This window comes from Carettochelys insculpta, chromosome 1 (genome assembly GCF_033958435.1).
Source record: "Carettochelys insculpta isolate YL-2023 chromosome 1, ASM3395843v1, whole genome shotgun sequence".
Taxonomy (NCBI): Eukaryota; Metazoa; Chordata; order Testudines; family Carettochelyidae; genus Carettochelys; species Carettochelys insculpta.
This window is the reverse complement of record NC_134137.1, coordinates 45,573,347-45,594,352: the sequence shown is the minus strand read 5'-3', so window position 1 is coordinate 45,594,352 and position 21,006 is coordinate 45,573,347. Positions and strand designations below refer to the sequence as shown.

The 21,006-nt window shown below is 42.3% G+C and overlaps 1 protein-coding gene across 1 annotated transcript in view; it reads left to right on the top strand.

Moving 5' to 3' along the window:
- XPO4 (exportin 4) overlaps positions 1–21,006 on the top strand; it is a 145,337-nt gene that overhangs the window by 51,996 nt on the left and 72,335 nt on the right. Inside the window, exons 3-6 of the mRNA XM_074985345.1 lie at positions 867–1,008; positions 1,240–1,378; positions 18,921–19,037; positions 19,900–20,053. Of these exons, the coding sequence (XP_074841446.1) occupies positions 867–1,008; positions 1,240–1,378; positions 18,921–19,037; positions 19,900–20,053 (552 nt within the window). The remainder of the gene's footprint in view (positions 1–866; positions 1,009–1,239; positions 1,379–18,920; positions 19,038–19,899; positions 20,054–21,006) is intronic.

Sequence of the window (21,006 nt, the reverse complement as noted above, 5' to 3'; positions counted from 1 at the left end):
AGTGGGGGAGGGTTAATCCTGGCAATGGGTTGAGGCCATGGGAGGGGGGCAGGAGGGGCTAAGCCTGGGGTGGTTTAGGGCTGCAGGAGGATGAGGGGTGGCGTTAAGCCAGAGCTGTGTGCAGGAGTGGTGAGTGGGAGGATGGAACCGGAGCTACGTGCAGGGGGGTTAAACCAGGGTGGGAGGATGGAACTGGGGCTGTGTGTGGGGGGTTTGCGCCAGGGCGGCGGTTGAGCTGGAGCCAGAGCTGGGCGCACAGGTGGGTTGAGCCAGAACCGCGTGTGGGTGTTGAGGCAGCAGGGGCGTTGAACCAGGGCCGGGGAGGTTGAGCTGGAGCTGTGCACTGGTGGTGAGCGGGGCTGTGCAGGGCTGGCGGGGGATTGAGCCAGGGATGGAGGGAGCAGGATTTTGAGTTGCGCTTGACTCGCGTTAATGTAAGTTAAGCGCAAATCGAAATTGTGCATTTTGAGGGTTTACTGTAGGAATCGGGGTTCAGCCCTGTAAGAGCAGGGTTGCATACTCTGGGTTTGTGTACTCTGAGACCATTTTAGCTTTACTCGTGGAGCAGTGAGGGTCGGGGGGTGTCACACAAATACATTTAGCATTTGAGGGTGTCACGGTATCACAAAGTTTGAGAACCGCTGCTTTATGCCATTCATAATAATATATGATAATGTGGTGATTCTGGTAAATTATCACCTTGTCACATGTGAGAAGAACTTTAATCCCTGAAATTGCAAAATCGGTTAACAAAACTACAACGGACTATATTTTCTGACTCTCAAATATATATATTTTTTAATTTTAACCAGCATGTGTAATGAAAACATTATATGATAACTGAATAATGTCTTTGATCTTAACAGAAACTAGTAAAGTGGACTATGTCCTTTTTCAAGCTGCCACAGCAATAATGGAAGCAGTTGTGAGAGAATGGATTCTCTTGGAAAAAAGTAGCATTGAGTCTCTGAGAACATTCCTTTTAACCTATGTCTTACAAAGGCCTAAGTAAGTACAGATGGAAGTACCTTCAAAAATATTTGTAAAATTCCTGCATAAACCATGATTTTCCTTTGCTAACAAATAAAACAATAATTGATAGTGGCAATTCCTGGGTGGGTTGATGATAATGGTAGAATTGTCAGTTTTCATTGTGTACTTGGAAAAAATAACCCAGATTTAAAATTCTGTTCTCTTCAACTTAATGGCAACAACTTACTATTTGTGTTACGTTTACAGCCTTCAAAAATATGTTCGGGAGCAGATTCTTTTAGCAGTAGCAGTAATAGTGAAACGAGGATCATTAGACAAATCAATTGACTGCAAGAGCATTTTCCATGAAGTCAGCCAGTTGATAAGTAGTGGTAACCCCACTGTGGTAAGTTCTTGTTTAAAATATAATTATAAATTGTATAGTAAGTATACTAGTTTTCTAGATTACTTTCATACCAAAACACAAAATTAAGAAGCATAATCAAAGGAAATCATGAATGGGTCCTTGAATATTAAATCTGGGATTTTTTTTGTGAGAAATGGTTTTTGAGGCAGTTTTTAATGCATGTTGTATTTACAATACTTTACCCTATTACACCATGACAAATTTCTGCGTTTTATGGAAAAGTGTAGCGTTTCACCTGGCATTCTAGCGACAAATGTTAATGAGCATTCTGAACTTGTATTTTAATATGAGCATGTTTTATTCCATTGGCCTCTCGCTTTTATAGCATGAGGTAATCTTTTCTAAATGCTGGAATTAAACCAGTGTACTTGTTTCCATTCTTGAATTGCTTCAAGAACCATGACACTTGATACAAAAAAAAAAATCCCTTCACTGGCAGTGATTCTGGAAGGACCATGTTCTACATACAACTCTCCTTTGCTGCACCCTGTTTTAGTTCAGCTGTTGGGATTGTCTGCTGAGTAAGAGCCACAGACTTTTTTCATTCTCTGGGAGTTGGGCCAGGTGGGAAGAAGGGGTTGTGAGAAAGTAAAAATTGGAATGGAAATACAAAACTTGTCCACTCTAGATTTAGACTTAGACCATGGTAAGTGCTGCCTTCCGTATTGGGCTCAAAGTGGAAACAAGGTGTCAGTGTCTATCTTTGCATTTAGTTAAATTCCATGTACTATGCCAGGAGATAAGATTAGTTTACAATGGAAGCTTCAATGATAAACTTGATATCTAAATATATATAAAACTTAAATTAACTTAACTACAAATTCAAGGAACATCGATTGTTTCCTCCCTGATGTAGATATTATATAAAAAGCCCTCCAAAATTCAACTAAACTTACCCATAGTCCATGAAAGGAGACCTGACTTTTAGAATTTCTGGACATTTAAGACAGAGCGGGGAACCTTTCTTGGACTGGGGGCCACTAACCAATAGACAAATAAGTTGGGGGCCACAGAAGTGAGAAAAAAGGTTAAAAATCCACACTCGTGGCTCCCCCAACTGTATGCGGGCCAGGGCTATGGGGTCTGGGCAGCAGGAAGAGTGCAAGAGCGGGCTGAGAATCTGGGGGGTCTGGATGGAAGGGAATGTGTAGGAGTAGGCTGAGGGTGGGTGATCTGGACCAGAGTGGGGTGTAGGTGTGTGGTGCAGGCTATAGGTGGAGAGTCTGGATTCGAGGGGAGTGAAGGAGTGGGGTGGGGGTCTGGGCACGTAGGGGAGCAGGAGTAGGCTGGGGGTGTGGGTCTAGGTGAGAGGAAGGGTGCAGGAGGGTTTTGGGTGTAGGGTCTGGAAGGGAGCGGTTTCAGGGCTGTAAGGGGTCTGGGGAGGGAGGGGGCAGAAGCAGGGTGTGGGTGAGAAGTCTGAGTAGGAGAGGGGTTCAGGAGGAGGTGAGTGGTCTGGGAGGGAGGGGTCAGGATGGGTGTGGAAGTGTGGGTCTAGGTGAGAGGGGGCACAGGAGCTGTCTGGGGCTTGGGGTCTGGGCGATGGGGGCGCATTTACCTTTGCAGCACCCCTGGATGCACATAGCTGTGCACCCCCTTCCCCCTGCTCTAAGACACCATCCTCCGCTGCTCTGATTGATGGAATTCAGGCCAATCAGAGCAGCAGCAGGAAGCCTCCCAGAAGGCTTCCCTGGCCTACTGGTGCTCCTGCTGGATGGGGGAACAGCAGCAACCGGCAGTGGAGTCCAGAGTTGCTTCCTGCCACTCCTGGTCTCCGGCCCTGGCAGAGCCTGAAGTTTGCATCTGGAACGTGGCTCATTGGATTTGGCCTGCGAGGCTTGGGATTCTGCATTCCCCATCCTGCCATGGGCTGGATACCATGGAGGGAAGCCCTGAGCCTCCAGAGAAGCCACAATCCAAATCTGAACCACAACAGTCCAGGGTTTCCCCACCCCTGACTTAGCATTTTATGTGAGGTATATGGGAGCTGAAAATTCTCAGCACTCTGGAAAATCACATCTAAGGGCATTAAGAGTAATGCAATTCCCATTGTGATTCTAAAAAGTATATCATGCTTGTAGCACATCTATTTTCCAAACTCATGGAAATGAAAGTTCTAGGGTTGTTTTAAAACTCAGATTTCCTGCTTGGCATGCAGTATTGTAAGGTCTGTATAAAGAACAACCATCTCGTCCCATTATTAGCTTATTAAAACCCATATTAGCCCATAATTGAATGTTGTATGGAAATGAACAATTGTATGGAAGGTGAACTATACATATTATCTTTTTTAAAAAAGAAACATTCAAACTATAGTCCAGTCCCCCCCCCCCCCAAAAAAAAAAAAATGTTTGACGTTTTCAAGTCTTTTGTACATGTATGTATATATGTATAAGAAGTTATTTGGTTTTAACTAATGATATTTGAGTGGGACACGTAGAAACCTGCATATCAGAGGAATAGTCACTGGACCAGTTCTTGCACTCAGATACAACAGCCAAACTGAGACTCTGTGTGTAGTAATATGCTCAGACGTTTCATTATATGTCACTTAAGTTTGCACTTTATATAACATGCTTAGTATAAAACCTAAAAAGTAAGGAGATAAGACTACAAACAGCAAATACCTCTGCTTCCCCATCCACAGCCTAACCTTACTACCAACACAGTCAGTGTACATTAGTGATGGTGAATTACAGCCTTATCCCTGCTTTGTAGAAATGCTAGTTTTCTGGCCTTCCTTCCTCAATTGCCACCCACTTTCAGTATAAGCAGACTGGACTTCACCTATCTTCTCTTCTTCCTCCTCTCCCCCACCCACAGATGTCTTCCATTCTCCCCCATCTGCACATGTTCTTTCGAGCTATAAACACATAGATTTAAGGAAGGCAGCGCTTATAACTTCAGGTTATAAAATCCTCCTTGATGATAAAATGTCACTTTTCGAGGGACTTCCATGTCCAATGGTCTTTTCTTCCTTGAGTGCTCCTTTAGCACCTTAATCATCCAGTGACCCCACTCAGATTTTTTGGGAGGCTCCCTACTTCTGACATCCTTTTAAAAATGCTGTTAGTTTTTGTTCTTTCTTAGTTGCACTTCAAAAATATATATTTTTTGCCTACTTAATTATAATTTTATCTTTGAGAGAGAATGAAATTTTGGCTTCTTTCTATTTCCCTCAGTTGAAACTGACTTGTGGTTTTTAAAAAGTGCCTTTTTAACCTTCTCTTTTATTCTGTTGGTTAGCTATGGTGGCATTTTTGTTGGTTCTTTTACTGTGTTTTTTTAATATCATATTTATGTATAATTTGAGCCTCAGCGTGTTTTTGATGTCCCCATGTAGCATTTTGTTCTTGTGACTGTTCTTTTAAATTTTCCCTTAACTAGTCCCTTCAGTTTCTTGAACTTAAATGTTACCATGTTGGGTTTCTTTGGTATTCCCCCCTTAGAAATATGTTAAATTTAACTGTGTGACACTCCACTTGTAGTATGTTCATCTCTTGGACCATATCCGGTGTGCCACTCAGGATGGTATAAAGAATTGCCTTTCTCCTTGGGTTCCATGACTAGCTGCTCTAAGAAGCAGTTATTGATGGTATCTAAAAATTTTGTCTACACACCTGTCCTGAGGTGACCTTCCTAATCAGTATGTAGATTGTTGAAGACCCTTGTTATTGGCTTTCCTGATTTTTGTAGCCTCTCTCATCTCCCTCGGCATTTCACAATAAGTGTGACCACCTGGTCAGAGGGTTGGTAGTGTATTCCTGGTGCCATACTCTTATTAATCAAGCATGGAATTTCTGTCCATACAGTTTCTGTGGTACTCTTTGATTCGTTTAAGAGTTTTACTTAATTTGACTCAATGCTTTGTTTCACATATCATGTCACTTGCCATCAGTATAAGCTATTCTGTTGTTTCTCTATATTTTGTAACCAGGTATTACTGTGTCCTGTTGATTATAACCATTCCACCGAGTTTCTCTGATGCCTGTGATATCAGCATCTTCACTTAATACCAGGCACTCAAATTTACTCACCTTCACATTTAGACGTCTTGCATTTGAATATAAGCACTTATAAATTTTGCCAATATTTAGCTGTTTACCTCCATGTAGTGTGATTGAAAGGTACACTCTCTTTTGCTTCACTGTTTCTCTTTATTTCTTACCTAGAGGCTGTATCTACACTAGGATATCAAGTCGAACTTATTAAAGTTGACTTTTTGCCACTAGATTTTATAAAGTTGATACTGAGTATCCACACGTGTTCATAGCATGTCCCCATTACCTTTGCTAAGTTTGACTATGTCAGCAGTGCCTCCTTCTGTGTACCTATCCCACAGTTCCTGCAGCCCTGTTGCACTCTGGGTGTCTGTGCCAGTATGTTATGGGGAAAAAAATGCACTGCAAGTGATTGTGGGTGTCTGATGTCATCATCCCAGAGTGCAATGCCACCAATCTCCCCACCCCCCATTGAAAACAAACTGCCCAAAGGCATTTTCTTGCCACTTTTCCACAGTCTGCTCCAGCACATGCCATTACAAGGCTAGCGTGGACCTGAAGAAGCTTAAAGTTTTTCCACAGTATGTTGTGGTCACTTCAAGAAGTGTCCTGCAGCACTTTAGGAGACTAAGCAACTGAGAGGAGGTGAAGGACCCTGAGTTGGAGCTTGATGAAGCATTGGAGAACAGGAATGCAGAGCTGTTTGCTGCACCGGATGCATTGCATACGATGGAGCGCTGGTTCTGGAGCTGTGAAACGAGCACACACTAGTGAGACTGCATCATTTTGCAGGTATGGGATGATCAGCAGTGGCTGCAAAATGTCCACATGCATAAGGTTACTTACATGGAACTTTGTGAATTGCTGTCCTCCGCCCTGAAGTGCTGCAACACCAAAATGAGACCTGCTTTGATTGTTCACACAGTGAGCGGCAATTGCTCTGTGGAAGCCTGCAATGCCAGCTAGCTACTGGTTAGTATGAAATCAGTTTGGAGTGGGCATATCTAGAGTGGGACTGTTGTGATCCAGGTAGCCAAGGCAATCAGTGCCCTTCTGCTGTGAAAGACCATGACTCTGGGAAATGTGCAGGACATAATGGACGTCTTTGCTACCATGGAGTTCCCTAACTATAGCAGAGTGATAGATGGAACGCACATCCCCATCTTGACTCTGGACCACCTGACCGCAGCGACATCTGCGTGGGATGGTCAGGAAAGGTACTGGACATGCACATCATTAGAAATTCTTGCTTGTTCAGAAAGCTTCAGACTGGGACTTTCCCAGACCAGAAAATCACTATTGGAAATGTGAAGATGCCCATAGTGATATTGGGAGTCTCTGCTTACCCTCTGGTCCCTTGGCTTGTGAAGCTATACACAGGCAAGCTGGAGCGCAGCAAGGAGCACTTCAGCTGTAGGCTGAGCAAGTGCAGAAGTGGTAGAATGTGCCTTTGGCTGTTTAAAAGCCTGATTTGGGTGCCTTCTAATCTGGTTGGACCTCAGTGAAGCCAACATTCCTGTCATGGTGTGAGCTTGCTGTGTCCTTCATAATCTTTGTGAGGCGTGGGGGTAAAATTTCATGCCAAGCTGGAGGGCAGAAGCAGATGTCCTGACCAGTACTTACAAACAGCTGGACACAAGGGCAACCAGGAAAGCACAGATAGGTGCAATGCAAATCAGGGATATGTGGCTGGTTGAGATAGCCAGTCCTGAGAAATGTAAAGCATGAAAATAAACTTTTTTAGCATTTCCTTCCAAATCTTGTCCAGGGAAAAAGCATTTTAAAGCACTGAAACCCCACACTGGACATGCCAGTGTCTGAAGGCAGGGTCCACAGAGCCTACCAGCCTCATGGATGGGTGAGGACCTGTATAACCTTTCAGCCGCATGCATGGTGGGGGGGTGTAAGCTGGAGAGCCCCCCAGCCACGTGGTGCAGTGGGTCAGTCCTGGGAAATTTTAATGGACTTTAAACACAGGGAGCAGAGTGGCGATGTTAAAGGGATAAACTTTCATGAAACTTCCTGTGCTGCTTATAGGTTGCAAAAGGAGACGTCAGCCTACCAAGAATAACAGTGAAAAAGAAACTATGTTCCTACTCTGTGCACCCAGGGCTGGAAAATTTTCAAGAATATTCTGTGGTGCCGTGATTTTAGATTACTTACTGGTGGCTTGGTGTGGCAAGATGTCCTGTCATGGAAGCCAAAATAAGTCAGACCTCCCCAAAAACCTTGTGAGAAAAGTAAGAGTACCTGTCTGAGATCTTTATGTTGAGTTGTCCAAACAGGATCTGCACTCCATCCACAGAAATATTAATAAGCTGTTCTAGGGACCCCAGGCTGTATATGCATATGTCCACCCTACCCCAGCCGAAAAGCGGTTGTGGCAGTTTTAAAAAAATACTCACCAGAACTGCCCTCTAGATCATTGGTTACCTACGGAATGTCCTGAGATGAAGAGACTGCTGCCAAAGTGATGAAGAGGGCCTTGCTGCTTCCAGGATAAGCTTTGTTGGTTGTTGGTTGCCTGCTGACTGGTTTGCTCATCTTCCTCTTCTTCACTGACCACCATCTCCTCCTTCTTGAGGCTATCATAGGATTCCTGAGCAGTATGTCAGAGGAGTCCAGGTGGTCTTTTACAGCCATGATTGAGTGGTTCTCCAGAATCACCTCAAACCACTTATAAAAGTGGCATGTTTGGTGAGATGACCCAGACTGCCTTTTGGCATCTTTTATCATCTGATACGCCTGTCTGAGCTCCTTGATTTTCACCTGGGACTGCTGAGCGTCCCTGGTGTAGCCTTTCTCCATCATGCCCTTTAAAATCTTCCTATAAATATCCAAATTTCTTTTGATGGTTTGTGGTCGCCACAGGACAGATTTCCCCCAACTTCCCCAGCAATGAGATCCTGGATCTCGTGAGCACTTCATGCTGGGGCTCTTTTGCAACCCTGAGAACTCATGGCCACATGCACTGCTGAGGTGTGCTCCTGAGGTCTGCTAGCCACGCTGGCCAAAAAGGAAATGAATTCAAGATTCCCAGGGTGATCCCTGCCTTTTGTTACCTACTTCCTGCTCACCTGGAGAGCCATGGAGGTGAAAGCAATGGCCAGAACAGACCCATTAGGGGCATTGTGGGATACTTCTGGAGGCCAGTAAAATTGAACTGAATAATGCTGTTTCTACACTAGTCTTAAGTCAACCTTGTAAATTTGAATTTGGCATTACTCCTCATGAAATTGGTGAAGCAGAAAAATCAACCATAGCACCCTTTAAAATTGACCTAGTGGTATTTGTAATGAAGACAGGTACATTAAAAAATTGAATTAAGTTCCTTAAAATTGACTTTATTCTCTTGTATAGACCAGGCCTTACTTTGTCAACTTCTCTTTACTTGGATATAGGATATCACCTTTAATAAATCTTCCGCGAGAGATGGGTCTGTCCTAACCATGTGCTCCTCTGTACCTGTCAGCTTTCACCCTAGCTTTTTATTTAAGAATTCTTCTGTAATCTTTTTAATTTTATATAACAGCAATGTGGTTCTGCTTTTGGTTCTGTGAGACTATTGGAGTGCCACTTTTCTTTATTCCATCCTGGGCTTTCTGGTCTACTTGAATTAGATGACTGCAAAATATAGTTTATAAAGTAAAATTTTCATTGCCTTCGTAGTATGAAATTGCTTGAGCTGTGTCAAGTTGCTCAAGAGAAACTGCAGCTAGCCATTCTATTTCTTGTAAGTATGGGCTCAATAAAATTAATCACAAAATTACAAGACTTGAATAATCACTGCTTAAATTGAAGGTCCTTTACATTTGATAAGATCACATGACATAGTGCACAGTTGATTTCATATTTTTCATAATGAGAATACAGGTACTTGACTTGAGTTTTCAACAAGGGTAATGAATAAAAATCAGCTAAAAAAGGGAAGCCACAGCCTAAATAACTGTACATGTTTTGCCTTTAATTTAGTTACAGCAGACTGATAATTAAACCAGCTAAGCGGGTCACTGTATAAGCCAGGGATCAGCAACCCCCAGCACACGTGCCACTCTTGGCATGCAGGTTGATTTTTATCAGTACACGAGGCAGGAGCTCAGACCTGCCCCTCTTCCACCATGCAGCTGAGAGGTTGCTCAAAGCCATGCTGCCTGTGAATTAATGAAAGACCAGCTAATGCTACCAACCACCACACAAACTGTAAAGCTCTGCTGCATCTCTATTTATTAACGAAGCTGTTATAAGGAGGACATAGAGGTCAAAAGCACTCCATCTAGGACTGGTTGCTGACTCCTGGTATAAGCAATCAGTTAATCTTCTTTCAGAGCTACAGAGTGATGTACAACTCCCAGTTTATTAGACATTGCAATAATGAGACACGCTCTGAAGACAGCTGAATAATAGTTACTGAAGAGCTTCTTGATTCTTATTGGACAGAGTTTGCAATTAAATGTTGAGTGCTTTGATAGCTACAGTGATAGGTATAGCATTGAAAACTAAGAGTCGTAGGTGTATGACAGTTAAGTCAGACACTGGCACTCCTCAGAGTTACAAACATCCATCTTACAAACAAACAAGCTCGTCTGTAGCCTCAGGCATGAATGTCCTTAGGATTTATTGGGCCCTAGGCAGAGCCATTAAACTGTGCCTACACACTGGGGGTGGCAATGATTTTTTTAGAAATGTGATTTTTTTTTTTTTTAAATTTATAATCTTCAGCAACACTTTAATGAAATGTTTTAAAAGCCGTTTTTAAACTAAGGCCCTCTAGACTAGCACAGTAAATTCAGAATATATACTGGGGGTTTGGTAAATGCCTGTATGTGGCTTCATTACGACTTGAATTGTTCTTTCTGCAGGTTCAATATTCTAACAGATCTGGCAGGCTTTTTCACTTTTAAGTTAACTAGATCCTCTCTGGAGGAAGTGGAGCCACAGAACAGAGATAGGAAGAGGTAGGTAGGTAGGCATTAAGACTCCTTGGTACCCCACATTTTTGGGTGACCTACACAGCTGCCTATTCTGCAAATGGTAAGGACAGCCCTGGCTTCACGAGCAGGCAAGAGGTACAGGTCTGGAGGACTTCAGAGGACTCTGGAGGAGCAGAGGGTGAATGCACAGCCAGCTGCTGGAGAAAAGTGGCCCTTTGAGGGGTAGGCTGCCCCTTCTCTCTAGTGGCCGGCTGCATGACTGCCCCCAGCTTCTCCAGAGTCCTCCAGCCTACACTCGGGCTGCTCACCACCTCCTGCTGAGTGGAGGCTGGGTGCAGCCCATGGGGGAAGGGAAATGGGACTGACTGCAGGAGCCCATGCAAAGCCCACAGGGTGGGAGGGAGGAAGGCATCCTGCGGGTGCTCAAAAATCCTCTTTGGAATCTCCACCAACCTCTTCATCCTCCTCTAAACCTGCCGTTCCTCAAGCAACATCATTCAAGATGAAATAGAAAAACTATTTTCTTGTTTTTCATTGCAGATAGACAGTATTTCAGCTACATTATGGGTTTAAATAGCCTTTTGTTGGACTAGCCTGGGAACTTCTAACATTGTTTCTATGGAAAAATATATTCTGAGTGCCAAAAAACCAACTTACGGCCAAACTTTTGGAACACGACCTGTTCATAAATTGGAGACCTGCATGAGATAGAATGGATGTGTCAGCTGCAGCATGCATTTGGGAGAGGATAAGTCCTGTGGAAAGATGAGGAAGCAAGTTTGAGAAGTTAACACATTAAGCACACGTGCCCTGTGTGTGACCTGCCAAAACTAGAATTTGAGTATATGTAACAGTTGGCTTAAAATGACTATCTGATACTCGTGATGAGCTGTGTGGTTTGGTTTTGTTATTTTGTTCCCTGGTATAACTGTAGAGCTTCATTTTGTTTGCATAGCTAGTGGAACATCAGATGGTCTCGCTCAGGGTTTCCCGATCTTTATGTGGTTGGGATGTGGGTTTTTTTCAATACCTTTTTTTCCACTGTTTATTATTTATTCACAATAATAATAGTACAGAGTGATAATTTGTATATTTTCTAAGGACCAGTATTTTTTTCCAAGGACTGGTACTGACCCAGAGACCACACTTGGGAAATGCTGGTCTAGCTATAAAAAGAGCATTTGGGGCAAAACTGTTGAAGAAAGTTAGTTCTGTTGTGCCTAAGTTATCTGAAATGATGTCTGTAAATGTAATAGTTTATCTGAGGAATTGTGGGCAGGCAGCAGGAACGTTGCCCCTTCTCATTGCAGAGCTATCTTGCAAGAGAAGTTTCACTTTTGAAAGACTTGGTCTATGAAAACCTTTTTAATTATACCCATGAAGGTTTCTGCCTCAGTGTCCCATTTCTACTTGATCAACTACCTGTTTCTATATTAGTTAATGTTCTTGAGGAATTACTTCTAGCACATACTTTCTGTGGTCCTGAAACATTGGTTACATTAACAATAGAGATTCCATTGTGGGAAGGGAAAGGAGACTGGAACCTTATAAAATCACTAAGAGGAGTAACTGAAAATTGTTTAAAAGGATTAGTTTCATATTCTAGCTAAGAAGGGAATGAGCCCCTTGTGCTGTCAAATCAACTGAAATTCAGCTATCTAGGGTGCAAAAGAAAATATAAAATCCTGACTTTTCCCAAATGGGATTTCTTCTTTAGCTTGATAATTTAGAATTTGCAGTGAGGGTAAATATGACTAGCTTTAACCAAGTATCTCTCAGGCTACGTCTACATGTGAATGCTACATCAAAATAGCTTATTTCGATGTAGTGACATCGAAATAGGCTATTTCGATGAATAACGTCTACACGTCCTCCAGGGCTGGCAACATCAACGTTCAACATCAACGTTGCGCAGCACCACATGGAAATAGGCGCTGCGAGGGAACGTCTACACGCCACAGTAGCACACATCGAAATAAGGGTGCCAGGAACAGCTGCAGACAGGGTCACAGGGCGGACTCAACAGCAAGCCGCTCCCTTAAAGGGCCCCTCCCAGACACAGTTGCACTAAACAACACAAGATCCACAGAGCCAACAACTGGTTGCAGACCCTGTGCATGCAGCATGGATCCCCAGCTGCAGCAGCAGCAGCAGCAGCCAGAAGCCCTGGGCTAAGGGCTGCTGCACAGGGTGACCATAGAGCCCCGCAGGGGCTGGAGAGAGAGCATCTCTCAACCCTTCAGCTGATGGCTGCCATGGAGGACCCCACAATTTCGATGTTGCGGGACGCGCAACGACTACACGGTCCCTACTTCGACGTTGAACGTCGAAGTAGGGAGCTATTCCTATCCCCTCATGGGGTTAGCGGCTTCGACGTCTCGCCGCTTAACGTCGATCTTAACATCGAAATAGCGCCCAACACGTGTAGCCGTGACGGGCACTATTTCGAAGTTAGTGCCACTACTTCGAAGTAGCATGCACGTGTAGACATGGCTTCAGTATGAATAGGTTCACACAAGGAAGTTTGAGTGGGATGCAGCAGTTTTGCTGTACAACTAATTTTGCTTTGTCTTGGTCAGCTTTTATGATTTAGGCCATTGCATTTTAACTTGTAATTCAATTGTTCTTCCTTTTGCACATTTTGTAAGCTAATTATTTTCAAATATATTATTTCACTTACACTTTTGTCTACACTTTTGTCACAGTCCATTGAGTGAAATCCCACAAATGTTCATTATGGGGTTGGCATTTGGAAAAAGTGACATTCCCTTAGAAGGAATGAGCCAGATCTTATAGGGCATGATTTCATGGAGTAATCTTCATCATATATGCTGTTTTTGCAGAATAAGGTTTATAATTTTGCATATTTTTCACGCAGTGGCTCTTTCAGTGTTGTGTATAGGTTTAAAAGAATCTGATTGTCTAAAGCCACGCTGTTACTGGGTGTCTGATGGCTAAATTAATCTCTTATCACAAGTCTCATTGATCTTCTCTTCAAGCAGCTGAGAGTGTTTTCTGTATGTCAGCCTTTCAAAAATTTATTACTGGAAATAAAGCTAACTGGGGTAAGTGCCAGGCTATTCTAAGATACAATCCATGCTCTGAAGTATTTTATTTTGTCAGATGGGCTTATTGTTTGAGTATGTTCTTGTGACAGAACTAATGAAATTGCTGGTGAGTGAGACAAGCTAGGCTCATGAGGTGTACTCTTACTGGTATGAAGTTAATGCCTCTATATGCAAGTTGGAACATTGAGATTTTGCTTTTAATATGGTCAGAATTACTTGTGTTTTCTACCCATTAGTATATGGCATTCTTGAATTTGATTGTCTCTGTATTGAGGCATGTTATTAAAAGTGGAAAACCAAAGAACCTAAAATGTAGTTCCTTTAAAAGCATCTTGTAACTCAGATGCATAGTTTTTTTTTTTTTTTACCAAGCATGGTTTGTGTTGCACTCGTTGATCTGAATTAACTTTATTCTTCAAATTTTCATGAGGTTTTTCTGAGATTTTAAGTAATGTAGCTATAGGGTGAGTGTCTGGGTATGCTTTGTAGATCCATCTTTATGAAAGACACTTGTAAACTTAGAATTCTGGACTGTGAAAAGATTGTGTGAGAAAGTTGCTGTGTACCAAGTGAACTCTTTTGAAAGGTGTTATAAATGTGATTTTTCTTCTAATGAGCTAAAGAGAGAGCCGTACGTAGCTCCCTTTAAAATTGTTGGACTGATTGTTTCCCCAATAATAATATATCACGCATATCATGCAATATATTGAGACGTATAGCATTATTTTGTTTTGAATAAATTACAGCATTTTTATGGCATGTCTCCACCGTGGGAAAAGGTATGCTCTTAATGCAATTAATTAACCAGATCAAGAAGAAACCTGGTTTAAGAACCCATGTTTTTTAAATAACATTGTAGCTGGATAACGTGGACTGAGGCTTGGGTGTAGCTACCTCAGTATGAAACTGAGAGTGTAGGCATGCACATATTTGTAGAGGCTAGATAGAGCTGCTGTGCTTCAGGGCTACGCTGTCAGTTGTAGTGCACTGGCACAGGTATGTGTATGCAAACCAGGAATCCTCTTCCCAGCTTCAGAAGAGACAATAGCCATCACTGGCCCTGGAAGGGGCAGGGCATTGCACAGTCAGCCCATTGCGACTTCCAGGCTGTAGCATGTGGAGTGGTGCGCCCCTTCTCTTCAGCGCTGGCAGCAGTGCAAGGGGGCCTGGAGCTCTGACTGCCGCAGTTGCAGCAGAAACAGCCATAAGCTCTGGGCCGCTTTGTATTGCTGAGCCCCAGCACAAGTGCCTCTTATGGGCTTATCTGCAGCTTGCGCATAGGGTTATTTAGGAATGGCTATTCCCAGATAACTCAGTACTCTTTTATTTTGGAATAAGGCTAGCTTGCTCTTGTTTTCTGTGGGTTAAGCTAAAGAGGAACAAGGCCCCCTTACTCTAGAAAACCACACAGAAAGTTATTCAGAATTGTTTCCCCTGAATGACTCCACATGTATGGACGTCGTAATGTTAGCAAGGGCAGTCCACAGGATAGTCAAGTTACAACCCTTAAAAACTAGTTTGTTTAAAGGGACAAACTTGAATAACCAAAAACTAACTTAAAATGTTTTTCTCGTAAAGCCTCCTTAATTAGTAAGTCTTGACATTATTTTTTAAATTAAGTATGTTTTGAAATTCTCTTTTTGTTGTCGCTTTTAGAAAGGGACTTTGAGGTGGATCCAAGTGTAAGGCCAAACCTGCTTGAGACAACCACTCAGCTGCGGCTGTCTCTCACCAGCCTCTCATGTTTGCTGGCTGCCATGTCAGCTTCAGACTTACTATTGCTGTTACTGGTACATAGGCCCTTGCATGTTTTGTGTATCCCAGAGCAGTACAGGAGAGTATTGAATATTCATGCTAATGCAGTGTTTCTCAGACTTTAAAAGAGCTGACTTCCTCCCTGTTCAGGAAAAGGAAACCAATCTCTCACCACTTGGTAGGCTGATCATATTTCTATATGCTGAGTACAGGATATCTGGTCATCGTATTCATTTGAGTTCAATGGCAGGCAGTCAGAACTATTCCATACAAACGCTCAATACTGCGTAGGTGGATTATTTTTATTTATCGTTTTACCTTTAAGACCTTAAATTCTAATGGGGAGGGTCACGCACAGACCCCTACCTTCCTCCCCCTACTCCCTACACAGGGAGACATGACAGACGCAGCATTCTCTCACAGGGCGGGTGACCAGGTGACCCAGCGCTTTTCACCATCCAGGCATGGCTGGGCCCCCAGGCTGGACTTGCCTCTCCTGGTAACTGGTGCCATGTCATCCCGAGGCAACATGTAGGAGGGGCACACCCTGTTACTTATGTCCCTTCCCAGAACCTTCCGTGGTTCACATCAGAGTGTGGCCAGCAGCAGTCTATTGGCCCTGTGAAGGGAAGGTATAGGAACTACTGCCAGTCACAGTGGAGCAGGCGAGGGGAGGGATCACCTGGAGCATGTCTTTGCATAGCTCTTCTCTTCCCCTGCCCATGCTTCCCTGTTACTAGAAGCAGCTTGTCCCTCCCAGCATGTACAGAGTTGAAAGGCAGCTAATACCTGCAGTCTGCTGCTGGTCACCGACATAATTCAGGTGCTCCCTGTTCCCTGGCTACTGTGTGGGGAGGAAGGGGTAAGCCCTAAGTAGGCATTGAGCACCAGGGCCCAGGGAACCCGACTGCAGGGACTTCAGTGAACCTGGCTAGAGAAGCAGCCCAGCAGGGGAGAGTGTCTGGGGTGAAGTTGCCCTGTGAACTGCAGGGGCAGGACCTGGGGCAGGTGAAGAGAGCACTAAGCCCCTGCCCCCCGGGATTGTTGTGGAGTCTGAAGGGTTAGGGCACAAACAGACTGGAAATCACTTTCACTCACTACTCCAAAACTTAGCTGTGGGTCACAGAGGCTTTCTTGTGCTAGTGTTGTATTGGGCTTTGGTGCGCAGAGCTTGGCTCCTCACACCAGTGCCCTGAGCCAGAGAAGCTTGGGCTTTCATGGGGTGCCAGCCCAGCCAGAGGCAGTAAGGGAAGGGAAAAAGCACGTTGGACAGATTTTTGGTGACCTGAGCACTCCATCCAAAGTCTGGCTCTCTGCACAGGGCTGGAGCAGCATGTACCAGGCTCTCGGGGGAGTGGAATATGGCAGCGCGGCAGAGATGTGAGGGGGCGAAGGGGCAAAGCAGGGAGAGGCACAGCAGGAGGGGTGCACAGAAAGAGCTATTTGGTAGCCAGCAAGAGAACAGCGACTCAGTCAAATTTTAAAATGTATTTTTAACTTTTTAAAAGCACCTTTTTTAATGATGTTTTCATATTTTTGTTGTTTGATTCAAAACTGAAGTGCTTGCTTTGATTAATTACTTTGGTTCAATTCTGAATTTAAACGAAAATAGCCGTATAGTCTGAGAAGTATCTATCCTGAGCCTTGTGGGTGTTAAACCTGCTGAATCATTTAGGAGACAGCTGAATTAGTGTATAAGATTGACAGGTAAAGAGACTGCTGCTCTAGCAATTTAAGGTTTAGATTTTGTTTTGTTTTGTTTTCCACTGGAAAAGACAGAACTTTCACCATTTAACAATTGCACCAAAATAATCAAAATTAAAAGAATTAATTTGAACTGAAATAGACATATTTGAACTTAGCAATCAGTTACCGTAAGCTGACATGAAATGCATTTTTAATGTACTGTAAGCAATTATCTGCAAAGATGCATGGAACAACCATGTTTGCTTTATCTGTCTGGGATTTGTTTAGCAAGTAAGAATTTTAATTTAATATGTATACTGGCTAAGATAACTATTTGTCTGTAGGGTCAAGGTACCGACATCAGAGGCATTTCTGAACAAAGATGTTGCAGTTGGTGGGTGGATGGCACTGCTTTCAGCTGTTGTACGAGCTTGCATAAATAGTATCTCAACTTTAATCTTTCGGGTGTTCAGAGGTAGTGTGCATATTTCCATTCAACCCCTGGACACTTGCCGGTATGTACGACCCTGGAACAATTCCTGCCCCTCTCTCCATCCTTGGCACCTTGGCTCCAAACAGTCTCTGAGTAAAGCCAGTAACTTTGAAGTTGTAACTCTGTTGGGTATATCTATTAAGCACAAATATTTTCATTTAATCAACAAAAGGTGTTTGTTATGTTTGTGGTGTAAACATTTGTGAAATGTATTTCACCTGTGCAGTATACGATATACACTTCCTTTTGTCTGCGTTGATTAGTCATGGTAAACTATAGGGGAAAATGAGAACTGAAAAAGATGATGATTGATGGATTTTGGCATTAGGTGAAAGGCTTGTTTTTCATAAAAATCAGTGTTTTTGCAGGATGTTTCAGCAAAGAGGATTGTGGCCTTGGTGTGTATATTTTAGGCTAGCAAGTTTCTTGAGTAGTTCATCTATTAAACACTGTTGAAGTATTAACCATTACCTTAAATTTTGTGTGGTGAGAGGACAACCAGGACCCCAATGTTAATATAGCCTTGGGGTGCTACCTCAATATGATGACTGAGATGTCTTCTACAGTTCTGCAGAATTCCTTGATGAAGCGGGTCTTTGCCCACAAAAGCTTGTGCTCCAAAATATCTGTTAGTCTATAAGATGCCACAGGACTTCTTGTTTATTGTGGCTTGTTTATTTACTGCTGTGAGTCTTCCAGCAGTGATACTTTCTGCTAATTCTCTCCCAGTTCTGGACTGTTTTGGAAGTGGGTGAGGAAGCTTGGGCTTTGGGGGTGCTTTTTTGACTAGCTATGTTCCATTCTTTGTCTCTCTGGTATAAATTTAATCATTATCAGATGCCATTGTGAAAAAGTTACAAACACAAAGGAAGGCCAAAGCAAACTGCAGAGTGATCTGGGTAAATTAGAGAAATAGAGGCAACAGGAAGCTGAGTGTTTGCTAGTAGTAGGCATGGTATGCATATAAAATCTACCTTGACATAGTTTGAAACTACAAAGCAAAACATCCCAGATGAACATTCTAACAAATAACTGAGCATAGATGGAGCTATGCTGATGGAAGAGGACTGTAGTTGACATAACCTACTTCCGTCATGGACGTGGTGTTCTTAAACCAACAACCTCCTGTATATGTAGGCTGAGTTTACACTAAGACTGTGCTGTCGTAACTAAGTCACCGTAGGCTCAATAGAGTAGACATGCCCCTAATGAACATAAAGCCATATTCACAGGGAAGAAACTAAACAACATATATAGAAAACGGGTTGACATAACTAAGCGGAAACATGATTGTATGTAAAGCAAATTTGTTTTCATCCTGTTTTAATATTCTAATAGTACTTTTTCATGCCACCTGAGTACTCAAGTTTCCTCAGAGAAGATGTGAAATCTGTACAGAGAGAGGTGTCTCATTCAAAGGGCTTTTCTTTAAGTGCTCCAAATCTGAGGAAGGATTGAGCTACTTAGTGCCATAGTTAGACAGCATAGTTTAAATAATTGACATCCATAGAAATATTCTAATATGATAACTTAAACTACATCTTAAACATTATTACTTCATTGAACATTTTTAATTTATTTCTTATGTAGCAAACTTTGGCCTGTTCCATTTTAACGGCTTTGTTGATTGAGTTCTCAAGTTCAAGTAAAACCAGCAACATTGGACTAAGCATGGAGTTCCATGGTAACTGCAAACGAATATTTCAGGTAGTAAAACAAAGTAATGTATGCAAACTATATTTCTGATTAATAGAAATGTTAATAAAGGATAACACTCATGCATCAACAACTGCATTAATAATTACACTATGTGAAAACATTGCCTAAACATTTTATAAATTATTAAATTAATACAAAGTATGTATTTTCTTGTTTAGTAAACATCTTGGTAATCTTAGAAATATTTGTTTCAAAAAGTGTGGTGCATTTTTGTCTATTGTATGACTGTAGAGCTATGAATCTAAGACTACTTGTTGTTCTCGAAGCTACAGACTAACACAGCTACCTCTCTGATACTATACACAGTAGGAATCTTAATTCCCTGTCTACTAATATCAGATAAAACTAATACTCTTGGAACAATGATCTTCTTAAATATAGCTTTGGTTAAAAGCCAAGCAAAGCTGTGCATTTAAAAATATTATTGCAGATGGTGTCGTCTGTTTCAGATGTATTGCTTGGCTATAGATAAATGTTTTTATGAAGGCATAACTTTATAAGTTCTGTGGGTGTTGTGGAACAGCTTATCAACTTCTTTTGTGTCAAACACCAAATTCCTCCTCCTTTGCCAGTTGTTAGAGAAAATAAATTATCAGATTTTTTTTTTTTCATAATGGCCAATATTTATAATTAATAGGATTTAAACTTTTTAAAAAGTTACATTGTATGGGCAGTGGTGAAAGCTTTATTTCTGTTAAAATATAAGAATTGTTCTAAGTTAATTAAAGAATCAGAGATTTTTGTAAAGACAATTTAAGTTCATTTTTCCTCGTTGTTGGCCTAATTGAGAAATTCTTATTTCATGAATGTGAGACTCCATTAATAGTACATTAATTCTTCTGAACTCTAGGAGGATGACCTTCGGCAGATCTTCATGCTAACAGTAGAGGTACTACAGGAATTCAGCAGACGTGAAAACCTCAGTGCTCAGATGTCTTCAGTGTTTCAGCGTTATCTTGCACTAGCCAATCAGGTCTTAAGCTGGAACTTCCTTCCTCCAAATTATATCCTTTTAATGTTTGAACCTTTACTTCAGCTAATTAACTCCACTTGTACTTGATAACCAGAGCCTCTGCAAATGTAACATTTAGAGAGATTTTTTTTTCCAGTGGTGGGAATTTATACCTTTGCTATGCATTCTACTGGTCATTCCTGTATTTCGTATTCAAGTTGTTGCTGTTTTCTCTGGAAAATTGTAAGTGTTTGTCATAAGGGAAAAATTAGCTCAGGGAAGCAGTAGCTAGTTATGGGCTGCTGAACTGTCTGACACATGCCGGGATGGTGCAGAGTGGGAACTTTCATCTACCGTTTTAACGTGAGACCAGGCAGAACCAACAGGGAATAGATCATCACACTCAATTTGCTTATAAATCTTGCTGTGAATCTGACACCTCTTTTCTTCTCTCCGCTGAGAAAAGGAGAGGGTGATGTAGCAGTAAGACCATCCAAGAATTACCCCTTATCTGGCTTCTTTGGGAGCTAGGAGAGAAATTCCATGGTCAAGAGAAAAGCATCTTAGGATCTCACTAAGAAGAGCACGTTTTCTCTTTCCTCCTGACAAACATACAAGTTGCCTTAAGATAGTCCCTTAGCCCCTCATTCCTCTCTTTGATAGGTTGCTGATCTTGGGAACTCAAAGAAGTGGGTAGAGTTTGAGAGAGAAGAGGAGGAGGGCAGGAATATAATGCTGGGACTGAAAGAGTAAGAGGCATAGAGGGAGGGGAAGGAATGAGAGAAGATGCCGGAAATAAATGAATATGCCCACATACACATAAATGGAGTAGAAGAAAATCAGTATATATGACAAACTGCATTTTGCATTTGTCCAACAAAGAGTTAAATGGCCATGGTGCAATTAAACACTTTAATATGTTGAAGCAAGGGATGAAAGTGATTCACTCTCTCCTCTGTAAATAGTGCAGAACAGTCACTGCCAGAGATGACTTTTATCCCTGAC